Source organism: Lagenorhynchus albirostris, chromosome 3 (genome assembly GCF_949774975.1).
Source record: "Lagenorhynchus albirostris chromosome 3, mLagAlb1.1, whole genome shotgun sequence".
Classification (NCBI taxonomy): domain Eukaryota; kingdom Metazoa; phylum Chordata; class Mammalia; order Artiodactyla; family Delphinidae; genus Lagenorhynchus; species Lagenorhynchus albirostris.
Window position 1 is genome coordinate 109644121 of NC_083097.1, and position 20679 is coordinate 109664799.

Genomic DNA, 20679 nt, shown 5'->3' on the forward strand with positions numbered 1-20679 from the left:
GGCTGCCTTCTGGGTGTTCCCCTACAACCTTATCCACAGATTCACACACAAGCAAGCAGAACTTTTGACCTCCCCATTCCACACTGACCCAGCAGCTTTCTCTCTTCCTAATTCCAGCTCCCTCTCTGGTGAAGTCTTTGCCATCCTCCTCCCCTCTTTGCCTCACGTGGTCTTCTGGTCTTCCTTGCCTGAATCAACTCCTGCTTTCACATTTCAGGTTCAGGCTATTGTTGCCACAGCCTCCCCTTGAGACTCCCTCCCTGTCAGGCCTGCCCCTCCAGGCACCTCTGCACTAGGTTTATCTCCCTAACTTTGATGATCTCCCTAGCATTCAGGTCCACACAGGAGCCTTGTGGTTCCCTCAGACTCCTTAGCCCCACATTCAATTCACTGCTAACTCTGGTCCCAAGGGTCCCATCCCAACCTTCTTTCCCACAACTCCCCTACCCTTGGCCGTAACTACAGGGCGGTGGAAAGAGAGTCTAGGAGTCTCATGCGGTGGAAAGAGAACACGGGATTTGAGTCTGAAAACTGTGTTCTTGTGCTTTGCCATTTGCTGTGTGACCTTAGGCAGGTTACTGTCCCTCTCTGGGTCTCAGTTTTCTCTTCTGTAAAATAGAGGTACTCTCTGCACATCTGTCCTAATTGTTACAAAGATGAAATTAGATAGACTATCAAACTCCTTTCTAAACTGTAAAATGTTAGTCAAAGGACATGTGTTCACAGTAAAGCATGAACCTTTCACTGTATTTCCATTCTCTGAACACACTTTGTGTTTTTCCCCTGTCTTTGCTTCTTCCATTTGCTCCTCATCCCTGACTTCCTAGGATACTTAGCAACACTCACCTCACCTGCCATTCCCCCTTGCTCTCTCAGTCTTAGTTCTCCCCCTCTCATTCCCCCCGCTGCACTTCAATTTCAGTCTCTGTTTTAAGGCCCGGAGCAAATGCCTGGTCTTCTATGAAGCACCTCCAAAGCAGCCAACCAGAAATCCTTCCCCTCCTCAAAACCCCCTAGCCCTTAACTTTCACGTGTTCTTTTCTCCACTTATCACCTTCTGGGTGGTGACCTTCTGGGGAACAAAGTCTTTGGCCATGCCACACAGCATGTGGGATCTTAGTTCCTTGACCAGGGATCGAACTGTGCCCTCTGCAGTGGAAGTGCAGAGTCTTAACCACTGGACCACCAGGGAAGTCCCAAAGTCTGCATTTTTCTTGAAGAGACCTGAGAGGGTCCCTCACACTGCAGCTGGAGTTAGCTGGGGGTTAGGTCTGGAGCAGGGTCTCACTCAAAGGATACCTCACATCTATACTACCACTCAATGAGGGTAAATTTATTGCAGTTTCTCTGTATTAGGCTCTGGGGTTTTCTGGGCTGGCAGAATCAGGCTGCTGGGGGCAAGATCACCTTTATGGAAACCTTCCTCGGTGGACCAAATCATGTCCCTAGCCCCCTCTCTCAGGGTCTCAGAACACAGTGTTCACCCCCTGGGTGGGTTCCAGTTAGTCCTGAAGTACAGCACCCAGCAAGGTTTTAACTAGGGTTTTGAGACTAGGGCAGCCCTGGGCCCCTGTGGCTCCTGCTACCCAGAGAAGAGGCCACAGTCCCCAAGGCAGATGAACGCCAGCAGGCGTTCCACCTCCCAGGTCCAGAGGGAGGGCTCTCTTAGATGCTAAAAGTCCCTCCCAGCCATCCTCTATTTTCACAGCAACCTGGGAGGCAGGCAGCCCTAAACTATCAAGTGCAGCACACAAAGTCAGGCATAAAATAATCTGAAAGCAAAAAAAGCTTGAAGATAGAATCTAGGCGTCATCACCCTGGCTGAAAGGAGCCTAATTATAGATAAAGAAAGTCGTTTCTTAATTCATTCAACAAATACGAATGGCATTCCTGCTCTGGGTCAACTACAGGTTTGGCCCTGGGGATGTGCTGGGGCACGAGACTAGCCCCTCCCCTTTCGCAGCTCCGGCAAAAATGGTGTATGACACAGCAGAATAAACATTGTGCTGTTATAAGAATCCTAAACGCAGAGTGGGAGGCTGCAGCTGGCTGGGAAAGCACTAAGGGTCCTGCGATGTAAGAGTGGGCCGAGAATTGCTCCAGCGCTCTGGGCTGTTCGGAACCCCGGTGGGGGAGCGGGGTGTCGGTGTGGGCTGCCGCTGATGCCCTGTGCAGTTTCATTTCTTATAAACACTGCGTTGGGAGGAAAGAGGCCTCGGCCCTCCATCCGCCCCAAGGGGCCCCGAGGCGGGGGTGAGGCTCTGTGGCCAGGCCCGGCGGCCGCGACCCGGAGTGGGGCTGGATGGGAGCAGCACCCTCCTCCCCCACGCAAATGGGTCTTGCACCACGGCCAGCGTCCCTGGCAGGCTTCTTGGCCTTTATGGGGGCAGCAGCACCCCTACTTCAACCTGGGTAATCGAGTCCCGATCAGGAGTCCCCTTCACCGCCAGGTGACCGACGCTCGCGCTGACCGGGCTTGAGATGGGTGTGTGTTTGGAGGGGAGAGGGCCCAAGCCCTTCCGGCCAACTTCCACATTCCTGCTCGGCCCCGGTTGGGGGTGAATTGGGGTGAGCAGCCGGCTCCGCGCTGGCCGGCTTCCTGGAAAGGGAGGGAGGGAGGGAGGGAGAAAGCAAAGCCTCCAGTCCTGCGGCCCGGGTGGCTGCCTGGGACCGCCCCTCCCCCTCCCCAGCTGGCTGCCCCGCCCGTGCCAGGCGGCTCACCTGCCGGCAGCCTGCCGGAGCACTTCCTCCTCCTCTGCCCAGCCTCTGGCTGCGGGCCACAGGTTTGCAGCCAGCTCTACAGCTACAGACTTTGTGACCTCGGGCAAGTTGCTAAACTTCTCTGTACCCGCCCTCACAAGATGAAGCTAGCCACACTCGGGGTGCAGAGCTCTTTGTAAATGCCCCTCCGCCCCTTCCCTGGTTTGGCGGACACACAGTAGGCGCACAGAAATGGCGCCCACCTCTACATTGCTGCAGGGGAGGCCGCACTGCGTCCCCTCCCTCGCTGGGCACTCCGCCATCCGATGCAGCCAGAGCGATCGGGTTAGACTTGCAGCTTTACTGTGGGAGGCGCGGGTGGTGCTGGGCCGCTGGGGACGATGCCCGCGGGGGGTGGGCGCCGAGCCGAGCCCAGGCACTCAGAGGGCTCCCCACCTCCGCCTCGGCCCTGCCGGTGGGGGAAGGGCCGCTCCGGCCGCCCAGTTCGGATCCGGCCCCTCACGCAGGCCCCAGACCCCAGTCCCCCAGGCCCCAGCCGGCGCGGGGGGCGGGGCCTGGGTTTCGGTTTCTTGCAAACGCCGAGGCGACAGGGAAATCGAGGAGTTTCCGGGAACCAAGCCGGGAGCGCAGAGGTTCGCAGGCTGCGGATGGGGGAGGAGGACGGGGACGGGCGGGCGTCCAGTGTCGCGGGTCCGTGGCCCTCTGGAAGTTCCAGCGGGAGCGGGGGAAAACCGGTCTCGGAAAAGCCCCACCTGAATGCACCTGCCCCCAGCCCCCTCCCGGGTGGCGTTCCTTCAGAAGGGGGCGTGGTGGGGTGCGGATGAGGGAGCTATACTTGCATGGGAGGAGGGCACTGTGGGCAGGAAGAAGTGTCTGAGGAATGTGGAGGCCCCAATGGCTGAGGTCCCCAATTGTACCACTCGCTGTCGCGGTCACATCCTGATTTATTGTCTTCATAGCTCTTACCATTGCTGAACTTACCCTTTTTGTGTGTTTTCTTTGTTGGAGGATTCCTCCTACCTGTCTTGGAGCCCCTTGAGATGCGGGCCTGCCTGCCTAGTCCAGCCTGCTGGGTCCTTCGGACCTCGAATGGGGCTAACACAAGGAGGGTCTCAGTGAGTGCTTATTGAATGAATGAAGAAATGGAGTGAGTTAGAGGTATTTAGGGTGGGTCTTGTGGCCTTCTGACCTGCTCCCAGGGGACCTCTGGGCCCATCTCTTCTTGGCCCCTAGCCCAGTCAGGTCATGCTGATGCCCCCAGCCAAAGGAGGCCCCCCTCTGTAAGAGAGGCCTTAGCCTCTTTGGGAGGGAGTCCCCTGTGGCTCCCTGAGAACTGCCCTCCAGATGGGGTGGTTGGGCAGTGAGCAGACTGGCGTCATCACAGAGGAATGCTGGCTGTGGGGTCGGCCACTTCCTTCCCTCCCCAGGGCTTGCAGCTCAGGCCAGGGATGATTGTGGGTTGGGCCTGGATCTGAGCCAGGGAGGCTGGGAGTTTGGGATGGTGAGGCAGAGTCCAGCACCCTACCCTCCCTGACCTCTTCAGACCAAAATAATAGCTGCCGTTAAGGTGGGCAGGGCTGCCTGCAAGCCCGTATTTCCCAAATTCTTGCTTTTGAGCTCCTACGTAGGGATCTCCTTACTTACAGCCTGAAGAACTTGGCTCTTGGAAAGAAACATCGAACAAGTAGAGCTCCCTCAGTCCAGAGGAGCTGAGGGTGGGGCAGCTAGCAGTGGTGGTCACTCTGGAGACAGCCAGTTAGCCAGTGGAGGGGCAGACAGACCCTTAAGCATTCCTTGTCCAGTCCAGCATTGATTTCCTCTGGTCCAGGCTCAGGATCTAGGTGGTTGGCCTGGGAGAGGGCCAGGGAAACTCCAAATGCTGCAAGAGTGGAGCATGTGCTATGAGCACAGCCCCTGGTGACCCTGGTGACTCAGCCTGGGAATCCCGACTCCAGGGGCTGCCCTGGAAATAAGGCTTAAGACAGTGAGGGGGCGCCCCTAAGGGGTCCAGGGACCATGGCAGCAGTTTAGTGAGGTCCCAGACCAAATAGGGTCTTGTCCTCTCCTTCTCCTGGGCTCAAGTCTGGACCCACTGATGCTGTTCCTCTGCCTAGTCCAAATAGTATCTTTGAGGCAGAGAACCCAACCCTGATCCTAGCCCATAAATTGGACTTGGTGGAGGACCTGATCTTCAGAGTGTCTGTGTTGGGCTCCATTTGAGGTCACATTTTAGAAACAGTAGATGTAGCTTAAGCTAGAAAATATCAACAGGAATATGTTTTTGTAGCTTGGACTCAGCAAGTGCTGAGTTATAGGAACATTCACAGAAGGAGAGCAGGGCAAGAGGCAAGAGAAGAAGGGGGTGGTCCAGTGGGTGTTCTGTCCTGTTCACTGCTGTAGCCTCCAGATCCAGCCTTGGCTGAGCACGGCAGGTGCCCTATGAGCCAGTGTGGCATGGATGGGGATGCATAGATGGACGATGGTTTCAGATTATCTCAGCAGCAGGCACGTTTTCCCTGAGATGGTCTTGGCAACAGACAGTTTTCACAGAAACTCATGGATGCCCCCAAAGGGAGGGAGGAAGGGAGGGACATGGCTTCCCTGAGTAGCACTGTGGTCATTTCTGTCTGGTTCTTTCCTTCCAAGGGGATCTTTGCTCTCTTTCCCATCGCCCTGTTCACATGTGTGTCCTCTCCTGGTCCTGCAGGGAGACTGGGAGTCTAGTGACAAGGGCCAGCCAACCACTTAACAAGGGGAAGGAGCTGTTAACATCAGGTAGGGTCTCTCTTCCTCTCCTGGAAGGTAGGTCCACAAAGGGCCTCCATTTAGGTAGAACCTCAGCCAGGTGTGAGAGGTTCCTGTCCTTTCTCTGCATGAGTAAGTCTTCAGGAAGTATCTGTTGGCTGACTGACTGACTGGGAGGAGGGGTGAAACGTCAGCAGAGACCCACCTGCCTGGCTAGTCCAGAGAGAGCATGACTGTCTGCCCTCCAGCTTGGCAAGTGAGAGACTATAATGAGCATGTCACCATGTCAGATAGCCAATGTGAAATGCTGCTCTGGGAGTATTTCAGTGGACTGGGTCCATACTGGGGGGCAAAATGGACCAGGGTTTGCTTGGAGAAGGAGCTCTGAGCCAGGAGGCTTCAGGTGACTGGCCACCCCCAGGAAACAAAAGCTAGTCTCCCTTCCTCGAGAACCCTCAAGAACATTGGAGAAGGCTTCCCACAGCCTCATGGGCTGGAGCATACATGTATTACTTTGTTTTTAGTGGAGTGGTAACTCCAGAAGGCTGAAGACTTAGGGGCGTCTGATGGTCACAGAATGTTGCTCAGGCCTGTGCCTTTGCCAGCCATGCAGGGGGACTTAGAAGTGAGTAGGCACGGTCCCCACCACTAAGCTGGATGTGAACTCTCCAAGGACAAGAGATGTGGTTATTACACTCAGAGCCATTTCCCTGGCACCTAGCACAACCCGTGCAAACAGTAGGCACTTAGTAAGTGTACTCGATTACAGGATGACAGGTGTATGTCCTACCTGGAGTGTGAGGCGAAGGAGCAGCAATGCTGGGGTGTGGGGACAGGAGCAATTTATCTCAGCCGGTGTCACAGATAGCCACTCTGAGGAGCTGGCATTCAGCAGGGCCTTGAAGGATGATGAGTCAGTAGTGGGAGAGGGTGTTTAGGATGTAGGAGCAGCCCAAGCAAAAGCCTGGAGGCTCAGAAGTACAGGACAGATCCTACACTGTGGTGTGGCCTTGTATGGCTGCTTTAGGGACTAAGGCTGGACCAGCCAACAGGGGCCACACTGTGAAGAAGCTTGAATGCTCCTCAGGAGTATGGACTTGATCCTGGCAGGCAGGGCTCTGTGGGGTGAGAGCCATGGTTTCTCTCCTTCTGGAGAACCAAGGTCTGTCATCAGATGTTTGTTGAAGTAAACTCTAGGCCAGGCCCTGTGAGGGTAACAGGGAGTCTGACCTGTGCTTTAGAAAACTTTCTGTGGAGGAGGCACTCATGCACCTCTGTTCTTGCATGACCATGAGAGTGAGTGCCTCCTTAAATGTTGTACCATAGGCCCCTGCTTGCATCGCCCTAGTCTGGTACCCTGCTGCACACTGGATAGGAGGCAGCTCAGGTAGCTCCATGTGGCTTAGGGCTCTGGCCATAGGGGATAGGGAGAAGTGGGCCTGGTTGAGAGCAGGATCCGTGGATGGTCAGGATGTGAGATGGGTTAGAGCAAGACCCTTCTCAGTCCTTCCCTAGGTTCCCCATTCTGGGATAAGTGTAGGGAAACCCCCACTCTGCCTAAGGGGCCTTTGCTTCGGTCTTAGGTTGTGAGTCTGGGGAACTGAGGGCATTGAGCTAAAGAGTAGGGCAGGAGGTCAAAACTCACAGTTTGCCCCAGGAATGCCCAGGTCGCTGGTGATCACAGCCAGAACCAGAAACAACATACCAGCACTGCTCGGCCCTGCCCTTTGGACACTGCGTGTGGGTACAGCAGGTAAGGAAGGCCGGATGAGGACGCCTCACTGCTGGATGGGGTGTGTCTATCAATTCATCATCCCTCTGCTATCCAGCAGGACCAGAGTCCACCCCCACGTCCACCTGCTAGAGGATTAGCAGTTCTGCTCCCAAGCCCCAGCCGTCTGGAAGCTCTGACCCTGTGGCAGCAGTGCCCCCTGCTGGATAGCACCCTCCTCAGGGTCTAGGGAAGAGAAAAGCGTGCATGGACAATACTGGCTCAAAGGGTGGGAGCAGGAATTGAGGATGGACTTTGGCTAAGGTAGATAGGCGGGTGCCACCTGGTAAACAAAGCACCTGCTTCCTGGTCTGTAACCTTTAGCAGACTCCAAGAAAAGGGAGAGTTGGGGTTTACTAAGGTGACTGCTGGGGGAGGCGAGAGAAAGAGGACCCTGTCCTCTCCCCTGGTGTCATGGCCCAGGAAGGCCTGCATCCTAGACAGAGCACACATCTCCTCAGGTGGGCTCAGGAGCCCCATCAGGTTCTCCCAGAGCAACCCCCCTGGTCCCTAGAGGGATTTGTCCTGGGACTGAGGGCCAAGGGATAGGCTTGTGAGGGGACAGTGCCTTAGGCATTCTAAAAAGAAGAGTCATCCCCAGACAGAATTCCTACCCCAACTGTCCAATCCAGGCTGAGAATGGAGACAGGGACATGTCAGAGAACAAGAATCAGAGAGCCCATGAGCAGCTGCCTGGCCTCTCAGATTCAAACCTTATCTGGCTCATTCCCCTCCTGAGCCCCAGGCCAGTGCCTCGGACACAGGGGCCAATTTGGCGTGCAGTGAGATGCCCAGTGGACAGAGGAGTGAGAGAACCCCACATGTGCCACCTCAGTCCCCCTATCTCTGAGCCAGAAAGTCCACAAACAGGGCTTCCCAGAAGTCTCTGCCACTAAAAAAGAAGGTGGCTTTCCCCGACAAGTCGTGCTCTCCCATAGCCCTGGCACCTGGAGTCCCCACCTCAGATAAGAGGCTTCTGGGAGTTTGTTTACACCGTGACTCTTGGTTACCGTGAGGCCTCACCTGTCTCCTCGGAGCCCAGGCAGCAGTCTTGACCCCCAGGAAACTTGTTTCCCAGGCCAAAACAGTGTGGGTGTCTGCTGTTCTCTTGGAGACATGCCCTAGAGAGGGCCTAGTGCTCAGGACAGCAGTTCCTCACCGTGGCCCAGGTGTGACCTTAGCAGCCATCCTGATGCAGCAGGACAATGTAAGCTCCTCACAGAGACTGCTCAGAGCACTCAACTACCAGGCTCTCAGGGAGAGATGAGGCCTATAGGAGGATCCTTGAAGAGAAGAAACGGATGCTGTGTGCTAAAACTGCGTACGCACCCTAGGTGCCAGCTCGGCCAGCAGGCCTGGTGCCACATGGCCCGAGAGGGGGTGAGGGCCCTGGGAGCAGTGAGCTATCACCCGTTCGTGGGAGGGCTGGCCCACCGTGCTGAGGATTGTGGGATGGGAAAATCAACTTGCAGCCCCCCGGAAGCACAGGAGCAGAGTGAACAGTGGATTAGGTCAAAAGGGTCTAATTTCCTTTGACAAGCAAGCCTTGGGAAGACCTTCTGGGCTGTGCCTATGAAGTACACCATTACCTCGTGTGCATTCTGTGTGGGCCTAACAGCCCTAGCAACCAAAGTAGGACTGTCCCTTGGGTGGGAGCCCACACCAGAGCCAGGGACATGACAACTCTGTCACAAAGCTCCCAAAACACTTCTAGAGGAATTGATCTTCTCTCAAGCTTCTCTGCAATTTTTCTCTTGTCCTTTTCCTGCACATGTGTCTTTTCTCTCCCTCTTCTAGCCCAGGGATACTTTTGATCATTGGTGCCATGGGGATGGATTACTTGACAAAATCAGACAACAAACATTTACTCTCTAGCCAGGTGACAGGCACAGAGGTAGGTGCTATGGGCACAGACATTCAACAAGAGTTTATTGAGCCTGTACTATGTGCCAGGCATGGCTCTAGACACTAGGGATATAGAAATGAATAAGATGAAGTCCCTGCTGTCATGAAACTCATATTCTAGTGAAGGCAGGCAACAAACAACAAGGAGAGTGTCATACTGTGATAACTATTCTGCAGAGAAATAAAATAGCATGATGTCGTAGACAGTATGGAAGCAGCAACTTTAGATTTTGTGTTCAAAGAATATCTGTCTAAAAAAAAAAAGAATATCTGTCTAAAGGGATGATATTTTAACTTTCTAAATGACAGAAGGGGCAGCAGTGTGCAAAACAGTGAAGAGCACTCCAGGCAGAGGGAATAGCTAGTGCAAAGGTCTTAGGAAGAGAACAAACTCAGTGTGTTTAAGGAAAAAGATTCTTCTGACTGCAGCATGGCAGCCAAGGGGGGGAGAATGATAGAAGGTGCAGCCAGTAAGATAGGCATTGGTCAGATAATGTGGGGCATTTGGGGCTTGAGCGTATGTCAAGGGAATGGAGAGCCTTTGTATGATGTTATGTATGGAGGTGAAATGATTCAGTGTGCATTTTTAAATGCTCACTAGCTGCTGTTTGCTGATTGGACTGTGGTCTAGTCCAAGTCTTTCTGCAAGTGTGGAAGCAAGAAGACCATGGGGAGGCCAGAGTAGGAGGATGATCCAGGAGAGATGAACCAGGGTGATGGTGGTATCAATGGAAATAACGGAGTGGATCCAGGTAGAGTATGGAGGGGAAGCCAAACAGAGCTGAAGAATGGGAGAAAATATTTGCAAATCATATGTCTGATAAATGACTTGTATATAGAATATATAAAGAAGGCTTAAAGCTCAATTATAAGAAGACAACACATTTTTTAATGGTCAGAAGTTTGTTTTTTTTTGTGTGTGTGGTACGCAGGCCTCTCACTGTTGTGGCCTCTCCCGTTGCGCTCCGGATGCGCAGGCTCAGCGGCCATGGCTCACGGGCCCAGCCGCTCCGCGGCATGTGGGATCATCCCGGACCAGGGCACGAACCCGTGTCCCCTGCATCGACAGGCGGACTCTCAACCACTGCGCCACCAGGGAAGCCCTGGCCAGAAGATTTGAATGGGTATTTCACCAAAGAAGATATGCATATGGCAGATAAGCACATGAAAAGATGCTCAACATCAGTAGTCATTAAGGACATGCAAACTGAAACCACAATGAAATACCACTACACATTCACTAAGAAGGCTAAATGAAAAAGACTACACCAAGTATTGGCAATGATATGGAGCAGCTGGAATGCTCCTAAGCTGCTGACAGAATGTAAAATGATACAACTACTTTGGAAAACATTTTGGCATTTTCCTAGAAAGTTAAAGATACACCTACCATATAACCTAGGCTTTCCATTCCTAGGTATGTATGCAAAATAAATGAAAGTATGTGTTCACGCAAAGACTTGTACATGAATGTTTATTGCTGCTTAATTTGTAAAAGACAGAAACTGGAAACAACAAAAATTACCATTAATAAGAGAATGGATAAATAGATTGTAGCATATTTATACAGTGGAATACCACTTGGCAGTAGAAAGGAATGAACTAGGTAACATAGAGTAAATATCCTCCTCCCTGTCTCTCCCAGTGAATGCAACATTAAAACCTAGACAAAATGCATGGAAGACTTTCAAGAGTAAATAATAGCAGGTGAATTGGGGAAGAAAAGCAGAATTTGGAGTACCATTGGACTTGGGGTGAGTTTTCCATTTTCCCTCCAGTATTCCCTGGGCCAGACTCAAAGCACCCTGAAACCTGAAAGTGGGTAACTGGACCACAGACAGTGAAAACTCTAGGAGAACCCTTCTAGTTCTGGTTTGAAGAATGGGAAAGGAACTCCTAATGCTCAGAGAGAGTGAGGAAATACCCCTTTAAATTTTTTTCTCCATTCTCTCATGCCCCAGCCCCCTAACATTCCTGCTGCAGTCTGAGGCTTTCAGGCGCCTAAAACTCTGAGGGAGAGAAACCTTTGTTCTGATTGGAGGTGTATCAAGAGATTGGGACAAATCTAACTGCTCTCCTCTTTCATTTGCTGTCTTTCTGTTTCTCCATCCTTTTACCACTTAGCCCTGGATGCAGGAAGTACACAACAAAGCAAAGTAACTGAAACTCCAGGTTTTTGGCTAGACAACCAAAAAGAGGAGCCCCAGAGAACCTAAAAGTACCAAAGAGATTGTGGAGAAGGCAGCACTCAAGAAACTGACTCCATAAAGTTGTTTATGAACTCCTGGGCTCACCCCCAAGATGAGCATGCATGGATTTGATCCTAAGCAGCACACCAAAGACTTCAGAACTAAACTAAAGAATAAACCACCGTCTGTTCTCACACTGACCACTGGAGGGTGCACATACAGGACAGATCTAAACAGCACTGAAAAGGCTTTGAAAATGGAACTAACATTGAAACCACAATCCACAGTAGGCTGGTCAGAATTTGTGGCCTGAGTGCAGTAGAGTCAATTGCCTGCTAAAATATAAATGTCAACATTCTCCATAGTATTCAAAGAGGATCCAGAGTCTCATAAAATTCAAATGTCCAGTATTCAAAACAAAATTATTTGGCATACAAAGATCCAGGAAAATCTCAACTTGCATGGTAAAATATGATCAAAAAAGGCCAACAGTGAGATACTGAAATTAAATGACAAAGATTTTAAAGTGCTATAATGAAAATGCTCTAAAAGGTAAAGGCTAACACTCTTGAAATAAATGGAAAGATAGAAAGTCTTAACAAATAAATAAAAGATAGAGAAACTAAAATTTTAGAACTTAAAAATATAAAAGCCAAAATCAAATACTCACTAGATAAGCTCAAGAGCAGAACAGAGATGACAGAGGAGTCAGTAAGTAAGTAAACTTGAAGATAGGCCAGTACAAATTATCCAATCTGAGTAACAGTAAGAAAAAGATTTTTTTTTAAAAATGAATAGAACCTCAAAGACAATACCAGAAAGTTTAACATTCATGTCATTGGAGTTCCATAAAGAGAGGAGAAAGAGTGCAGTGAAGACAAAAAATTTGAAGACATAATGACTGAAAACTTCCCAAATTTGGCAAAGGACATAAACCTACAGATTCAAAATCTCAGCAAGCCCCAAACAGGATAAACCAAAGAAATTCATGCCCATATGTATCATAATGAAACTGTTGAAAACTGAAGATACATACACACACACACACACACACACCTGTGTGTGTGTATTTCACTATATATTTCATTATATATTACATGTATTTATGTTATGTGAATATATTAAAAGATGTATATATTTTGATATATATAAGTGCATATTTCACTTTATTTATATCTGCCAGAAAAAAAAATTTCATTGTGGAAACCAGAAGGAAGTGGATCACATCTTTAAAGTACAAGAGGAAAAGAACTATCAACCCAGAATTGGATACAATTCTGTATCCAGTAAAAATACCCTTCAGGAGTAAAGGTGAAATAAAAACATTTTCAGATGAAGGAAATCTAAGAGAATTCCTTGACAGAAGACCTGTTCTAAAATAATTTCCAAAAAAATTTCTTCAGACAGAAGGGAAATGATACCAGAAGTTAACTTGGAGTATCAGGAATGAAGGAAGAACAACAGAATGGTAAAATCTGGGTTAATTTAACATCCTACTCTTTTGCTCTTGAGTTCTTTAAAAAATGTTTTATGTTTAAAACAAAAATTATAACATTTTCTGATGGTGTTTTCAATGTATGTATATGTAATATATTAAAACTACAACAGAAGGAGGGGAGAGTAAAGGAACCTACATGATGGTAAGTTTTTACATTCTGTTTAAAATGGTAAAATGTCTATTCTAAGCAGACCTGAAAAGGAAATATGTATATTGTATTGTAATCCCTAAAGCAATCACTAAAAAAAAGAGGTAATTACAAACACAACACATGCATTTAAATGGAATGCTAAAAAAAATGTTCAAACAATCCAAATATACTCAGGATAAAGGGAAGAGAAAACAGAAAACAAATAATAAAATCCCTAGACATAAATCCAACCATATCAGTAATTACATTAAGTGTAAATGGTCTAGGAGTAATGTCAGCAAAAATGGAGGAGTAGGGAATTCCAAAAGCCTATCTCTACACAAAAGCAGCAGAGAAACTGGCAAAAACTGTCAGAATCAACGTTATTGGAACTCTGGATACTTATCAAAATATTACAGCAACCGGAGGAATGCTTAATCAAGAAAAACAAAACAAAATGCCGAATCTTGGTAGGAGAATTTTGTGGTGTTTTAACTTACCCATTCCCCTCTCCCCAGCTTGGTGAGAGCCTTGAAGATAACAGCCTGAATTCCCAGTTTAGGTTCTCAGTACCAGAGGGAGCAGAATGGGCCCTGTTCTCAAGGAATTGTGGTTGTTTGTTTTGACCTATCTTTTCAAGTACACATGGAACATTCTCAAGGAAAGATCATATGGTAGGACATAAAACAAGTCTTAGCAAATTTAAGAAGATTGACATCATACCAAGTATCTTTTTGATCACAGTGGTATGAAACTAGAAATCAGCAACATGAGGAAAGCTGGAGACTCTACAAATTGTGGAAACTAAACAGCTCATTCCTGAACAACCAATGGGTCAGAGAAGAAATCAAAAGAGAAATCAAAGAATATCTCAGAACAAATGAAAATAGAAACACAACTTACCAAAACCTATGGAACACTGCAAAAGCAGTTCTGAGAGGGAAGTTTATAGTGATAAATGCTTACATTAAGAAATTAGAAAGATTGCAAATAAAAACCTAGCTTTTTACCTCAAGGAACTAGAAAAAGAAAAACAAATTAAGCCCAAAGTTAGCAGAAGGAAGGAAATAATGACGATCAGAGTAGAAAAAATTGAAATATAGACCAGAAAAACAATAGTAAAGATCAATGAAACTAAGAGCTACTTTTTAAAAAAGATAAACAATTGACAAATCTTTATTGAGACTAGTAGAAAAAAAGAGTAAAGACTCAAAAAATGAAAGAGGAGAGATAATAACTGACACTACAGAAACACATAAGATCATAAGAGACTACTATGAACAGTTATACACCAATAAATTAGATAACCTAGAAGAAAGGAATAATTTCTTAGAATCATACGACCTAGCAAGACTGACCAGGAAGAAATAGCAAGTCTGAACAGGCCAATAATAAATAAGGAAGTTGAACCAGTAATCAAAAACCTCTCAATACAGAAAACTTGAGGGCAAGATGGCTTCACAGGAGAATTCTACCAGACATCTAAAGAAGAATTAATGCCAATCCTTCCCCAACTCTTCTCAAAAATGGAAGGGGAGGGAACACTCCCAAACTCATTCTATGAGGCCAGAATTACCCTGATACCAAAGCCAGGTAAGCATACTACAAGAAAAGAAAATTATAAACGAATATCCCTGGTGACCATAGATGCAAAAATTCTCAACAAAACATTAGCAAACTGAGTTGAAGAACTTATTAGAAAGATTATATACCATGGCCAAGTAGGATTTATCCCTGGGATACAAGGATGGTTCAACAAATGTAAATCAATAAATGTGATATACCACATTAATAGAATGAAAGAAAGAATCATATGATCATCTCAATAGATGCAGAAAAGGCATTTGACAAACTGCAACATCCCTTCAGGATAAAAACCCTCAATAGACTGGGAATAGAAGGGACATACCTCAATGTAATAAAGGCCATATACAACAAACCCACAGCTAACATTATAATTAATGGAGAAAAATGGAAAGCTTTTCCTTTAAGATAAGGAACAAGATAAGCGGGCCCACTCTCACCACTCTTATTCAACATAGTACTCTAAGTACTAACTAGAGCAGTCAGGCAAAACAAAGAAATAAAAGGCATCCAAACTGGAAAGGAAGAAGTAAGATTATTGTATTTGCTGATTATATGATCTTATATATTGAAAATCCCCAAGACTCAACTTAAAAAATTATTGGATCTAATCAATGAATTTAGTAAAGTTGTGGGAAATAAAATCAATACAGAAGTTGCTTTTCTGGGACTTCCCTAGTGGTCCAGTGGGTAAGACTCTGTGCTCCCAATGCAGGGGGCCTGGGTTTGATCCCTGGTCGGGGAACTAGATCCACATGCATGCAACTAAGAGTTTGCATGCCCCAACTAAGTAGTCCGCGTGCTGCAACTAAGAAGTCCGCATGCTACAACTAAAGATCCCGCATGCCACAACGAAGATTGTGGGTGCCACAACTAAGACCTGGCACAGCCAAAATAAATAAATTTTTTTTAATTAAAAAAAAATCAGTTGCTTTTTACACACTAACAATGAGACCATCTGAGAAAGAAAGAAAACTATCTTATTCACAATAGCATCAAAACAATAACTGCTCCTATGACAATTATATTGCAATATAAATGTATCAAACCAATATATTGCACACCTTAAACTGACACAATCTTGTGTTTCAAATATAACTCAATGAAAAAATTAAAAACTTACTATAATGCTACTGTAATCAAAATAGTGTGGTATTGACAAAAGATAAGTATATATGTATATCCAAATTTATACATATATATATTTGGAACAGAATTGAGAGTACTAAAACAAACCCTTACACTTATAGTCAATTCATTTTTAATAAAGGTGCCAGGACAATTCAATTATATTTTCAACAAATGGTGCTAGGACAATTGAATATCTATGTGCATGAAGAAGAAGTTACATAATAACCTCATATAACACTCAAAAATTAACTCAAAATGGATCACAGACATAATTGTAAGAACTAAAGTTATAAAATGTTTAGAAGTAAATGTAGGAGAATATCTTTGTGACCTTGGATTAAGCAAAGATTTCTGAGCTACAATACCAAAAGCACAACCCATAAATGAAAAATTGACAAGTTAGACTTCAAAATGTAAAACTTTTGATTTTCAAAAGACATCATCAAGAAAATGAAAAGTTAAACCATAGATTTGAAAATATTTGAAATCCTATATTGGATAAGACATATCTAAAATATATAAAGAACTCAAAAGGCAGAGACAAGAAAATAAAGAAATGAGACATGAGAGAACAAACAGAAAATGAATTAAAAAATGAAGTGGCAGACTTAAGCAATAATATATCAATAACATCAAATGAAACTGTTTCAGCGTCGTTAACAGGTAAATGCAAATTAAAACTATGATGAGCTATCACTACACATCTATTAGAATGGTTAAAATAAAAAATATTGGCAAGACCAAGTGTTGGTGAGGAGGTGGAGCAACTGGCATTCTCATACGTTGCAGATGGAAATACAAAATGATGTAGCCACTTTAGAAAACAATTTGGCAGTTTCTTATGAAGTTAATCATTCATTTATTATATCATGCAGCGATCCTACTTTTAGGTGTTTATCCTAGATAAATGAAGATGTATGCACACAAATACCTGTACACAAATGTTTATAGCAGCTCTATTTATAATTGTGAAATACTGGAAGCAACTCAAATATGCAGCAAGTGAATGGATAAACTCATGCATCCATTCAATGAAATACTACTCTTCAAAAAAAAAGGAAGGGAGGGAGGAAGGAAGGAAGGAAGGGAAGGAAGAGGGAGGGAAGAAGGGAGAAAGAAGAGAGAGAAATGAACACACGATTTGGGTGAATTTCTTAGTCATCATGCTGAGTAAAAGAAGCTGATCTCAAAAAGCTATGTGCTGCCTGATTCCATTAATATGACATTCTCGAAAAGACAAAACTGTGTTGATGGAGATCAGATCATTAGTTCCCAGAGGTTAGGGGCAGAAGAGTTGGAGATAGCGTCAAGGATTTTTTTGTTCTGTATTCTGATTCTGTGGTGTTGGTTACTCAAATATACCCATGTTAAAATTCATTAAAAAAAAAAATTCATAGAACTGTTCACACAAAAAAGTTTTTTTAAAAAACTGTATGTTAATTTAAAAATAAATCAAACAAGGAATAAACTACAGTTGACCCTTGAACAACGCAAGGGTTAGGGATGCCGATTCCCCTATACAGTCAAAATCCGAATATAACTTTTGACTGCCCCAAAACTTGACTACTAATATCCTACTGTTGACTGGAAGCCTTAACAGGTTACATAAACAGTCGATTAACACACACACACACACACACACACACACACACACACACTTTTTTTTTGGTTTGGCCGCGCCACGTGGCTTGCAGAATCCTAGTTCCCCGACCGGGGATTGAACCCGTGCCCCCTGAAGTGGAAGCACAGTGTCTTAACATAGGACTGCCAGAGAAGTCCCCAACACATATTTTCTATATGTATTATATACTGTATTCTTAGAATAAGTAAGCTAGAGAAAAGAAAATGTTATTAAGAAAACAATAAGGAAAATAAAATACATTTACAGCACATATATGTATTTATTTTTAAAAATCTTCATTTAACTGGACATTGCAGTTCATACCCATGTTGTTCAAGGGTCAGCTGTATTGATATATACTACAATATGGATAAATCCCAAAATAATTCTGCTGAGTCAAAGAAGTCAGGCTGAGGATGATCCTATTTTTATAAAATTCTAGAAGATGCAAACTATAGTGACAGAAAACAGATCCATGATTGCCTAGGGGAGGGGAGGCACAAAAAGAGTAGAGGAAGGGATTGGTAAGTGGTACAATGAAACTTTTGGGGTTGATTGATCCGTTTGCTATCTTGATTGTGGTGATGGTTTCACAGGTGCATACAGATTCCAAACATTAAATTGTACACTTTAACTAAGTTCAGTTTCTCCTATGGATCTGGTGACAAGGAAATTGAGTTTTGTAACCCAGAGTTACAGGAACAGAAAGTGTGGGAGCCCAAAGCTGGAGCACACCCCCACCCACGCCAATCCCCACCCAACTTAGAAATCCTCCTGTAGCTGACTACTGCTAACACTGTTTAACCTTTGCATCCACAGCCTGAGTGACAGAAAACACACTGCCAGCTGATGGTAAAGCTGAGCACTTGAGAAAACTTTCTCTTTTCAGAATGCTCTCCCAGCACTTATCTTTTGTCCTCATTCTGTATCCCAACCTACCATTCACAAGCTGTGTGACTTTGAGCAATTTACTTGGCCTCTCTAATCCTCACTTTCCCCATGTATGAAAGATGGATAATTAAAGTGCCCTCCTGGCAAAGTGAAAGACACCGAGGCTATAAAGTAACAACATATCCCCAACTAATGGAGGGTACTTCTGGGAGGCTTTTGTCTTGTACATTTGTGAATGTATGTATATTTTTACATCATGCCTGCAACACTTTTGTTGCTGAAAGAGAGAACGGCAGCTCTGGGTTAGGACATCACAGTCCTAAGTAAGGTTGGGTACCTTCTCATTCCACTTACTTCCTAGGGCTGGGAGTGCCCCATTTTGGTTACGGATGGGGCGATGAGAACCTCCAGGAGCTCATTGATGGCAGAGCTGGGATTCCTGACACACCTAGCCCAGTGTTCTGACAACAAGCGCGGATCTTGGAGACCAAGGCCAGAGGGGAACCAGAAAAATTGTCACTTGAGAGCTGGAGGTGGGAAAGTAGGGGAGGTAGTTAAGTGAAAAGCTATTAAGAGCCACAGCGCACTGCATTCTAGAGGCAGGATGAGAAGGCAGGAGGGGGCAAATGAGCCACATTCATTACATGCATTCATCCGTGCATCCGTTCACTCTGCCGTCTGAAATTTGTGGATTGCCAGCACTGTGCTAGCATCTGAGGGTTGAGTAAGGCAGGCCCCTTCCTCTGATGGAGCTAACACTGATATGAGCCTGAGGGATGAGGAGAGGAAAAGTGATGCTTGGACACAATTTTAATTGTCAGTGCATATGGTTCTAACCATTGGCCAGAGTCACCCTTGTCCCCTGGATTTGTTCTTGCTGCCCATTGGGGCAGTGTTTAGGGTTGAGATCAAAAAGCTGTGAGATGTGAAGTGGTCAAGAGAAGGACTTGAGACCAAGGATGGGTGGTGATCTCTAGATCCCTTAGGCCATTCAAGCTCAGGGTCCCACCTGACCTCTTTCCTAGACTGGATTCAGACCACTGCTGAGACTCAACTGGGTAGGCCCCCAGAAATCTAATGGCTCCTTTGCAGAAGACAGAACTCGGTCCAAGGACGTGGCTCTGTCTACACCTGGGGAATAAGCCATTGGGCATCAAGGTGGGGAAGGCTGGTGCTTGGTCTCAGAGGTGGGAACAGTGGGTTTTAGAATTAACATCTGTCAGCCACCAGAGGGCGGTGTAGGGGCATGTGAACGCCCCTGAAAACTGTGTAAACAGAGCTTGGCTTCCTTCAGCCTAGGCTTCTGTGTCAGACAGGTTTCATTTGTTTTCTGATATGTCTTAAGCACCTTAAACTCTTAGGACCACTATATGTGCCGGGGCTTCAATGGCAGCCTTGCAGCCAGTCACAGTATCCAGTGTTAGCAGGAATTCTTGGGGAAATACCTGGGTCAGACAGTTGAGGGAGCTGGGAAGCTGAGATCGTGGGTCCCTGGAAAATAGGAGCTGAGGTCCCAAAAGGGCTAGGAAATTGCTCTGTATTAGAAATGAACTGGAATTGGATGAGAAGGGATGGGGAGCTGGCAAGATGGCACAAAGTTGGAGATGAGGGGCATGCAAAAGGGGATGAAGAAGAGGAAAATCCACCACACAACTTCAAAGACCAGGAACACTAGTGTTCAGTTTGAGATTGCTTCTGTCATAGAGATCTGGGTGGCTGGTCAGCTTTGCTGTGTGAACAGGATACAGTGGAAGGGGCTGCGTTCTAGGAGCAGCACTCGTAGAGTATCTGGATAAACAGCAGGAGGAGGAGCCCAGTGATGGTCATGCGAACACAAGCCCCTGGGACGTGCGACCAACTTGGCAAATGCTGCATGTGGGCAGATGGGAGTTGGAGCCTGCTCATCCAGGTTTCAGGGGCTGGGTGAGCCTAGCATTCATCTGAGTTACACAAGAGGGATCCAGGGCTATGAGGCAGCAGGTGGGGAGAAAGGAGGCAGGGACCCTAGGTCCAGGGAGGCCTACTACCTACAGAGAGGGTGGAATTCAAAGAGGGAGAGAGCTTTTCCAACAGAAAGCGGAGTTCAGATATGGATCCCAAGGACAGGGAAGAAGCTGCAGGGAGTAGTCCCACTACAAGCCCTGCATGATGGGATTCTGCCTCCTCCAGCCCATCCCACACTGTTCATCCTGTATCCCACGCAGACCCAAGTTCAAGCCACCAACACTAGAGCAATAGCCTCCTAACTTGTTTTCTTTATTAAACATTAGTACACTCATCTGTTTCCACACAGATGCAAAAGATCTTTAAGAACATGTCAGGTAATGTCCCTCCTCTGCTTTAAACATTCAGTGAGTTCCCATAGTAGAAGAAATGCCAAGTCTTCTCATGGCCTGCATGGGCCCTCCCTTCCCTCCCTAGCCTTGTCTCCTGACCCTGACTGAACTAATGTGCTCCAGCCGCCTCTGTCTTCCTGCTGCTCCTCAACCGCAC

The 20679-nt window shown here is 46.5% G+C and overlaps 1 protein-coding gene across 3 annotated transcripts in view; it reads left to right on the forward strand.

Moving 5' to 3' along the window:
• RAD50 (RAD50 double strand break repair protein) overlaps positions 1–20679 on the forward strand; it is a 234400-nt gene that overhangs the window by 85713 nt on the left and 128008 nt on the right. Inside the window, exons 1-2 of one of the 3 annotated variants that reach the window (XM_060143562.1) lie at positions 2912–3045; positions 3730–3879. In XM_060143562.1, coding sequence (XP_059999545.1) covers positions 3856–3879 — 24 coding nt within the window. In that variant the 5' untranslated portion in view covers positions 2912–3045; positions 3730–3855. Of the gene's footprint in view, positions 1–2911; positions 3046–3306; positions 3354–3729; positions 3880–20679 lie in introns of those variants that run through there. The other 2 variants (XM_060143563.1, XM_060143561.1) reach the window with 2 other exon arrangements.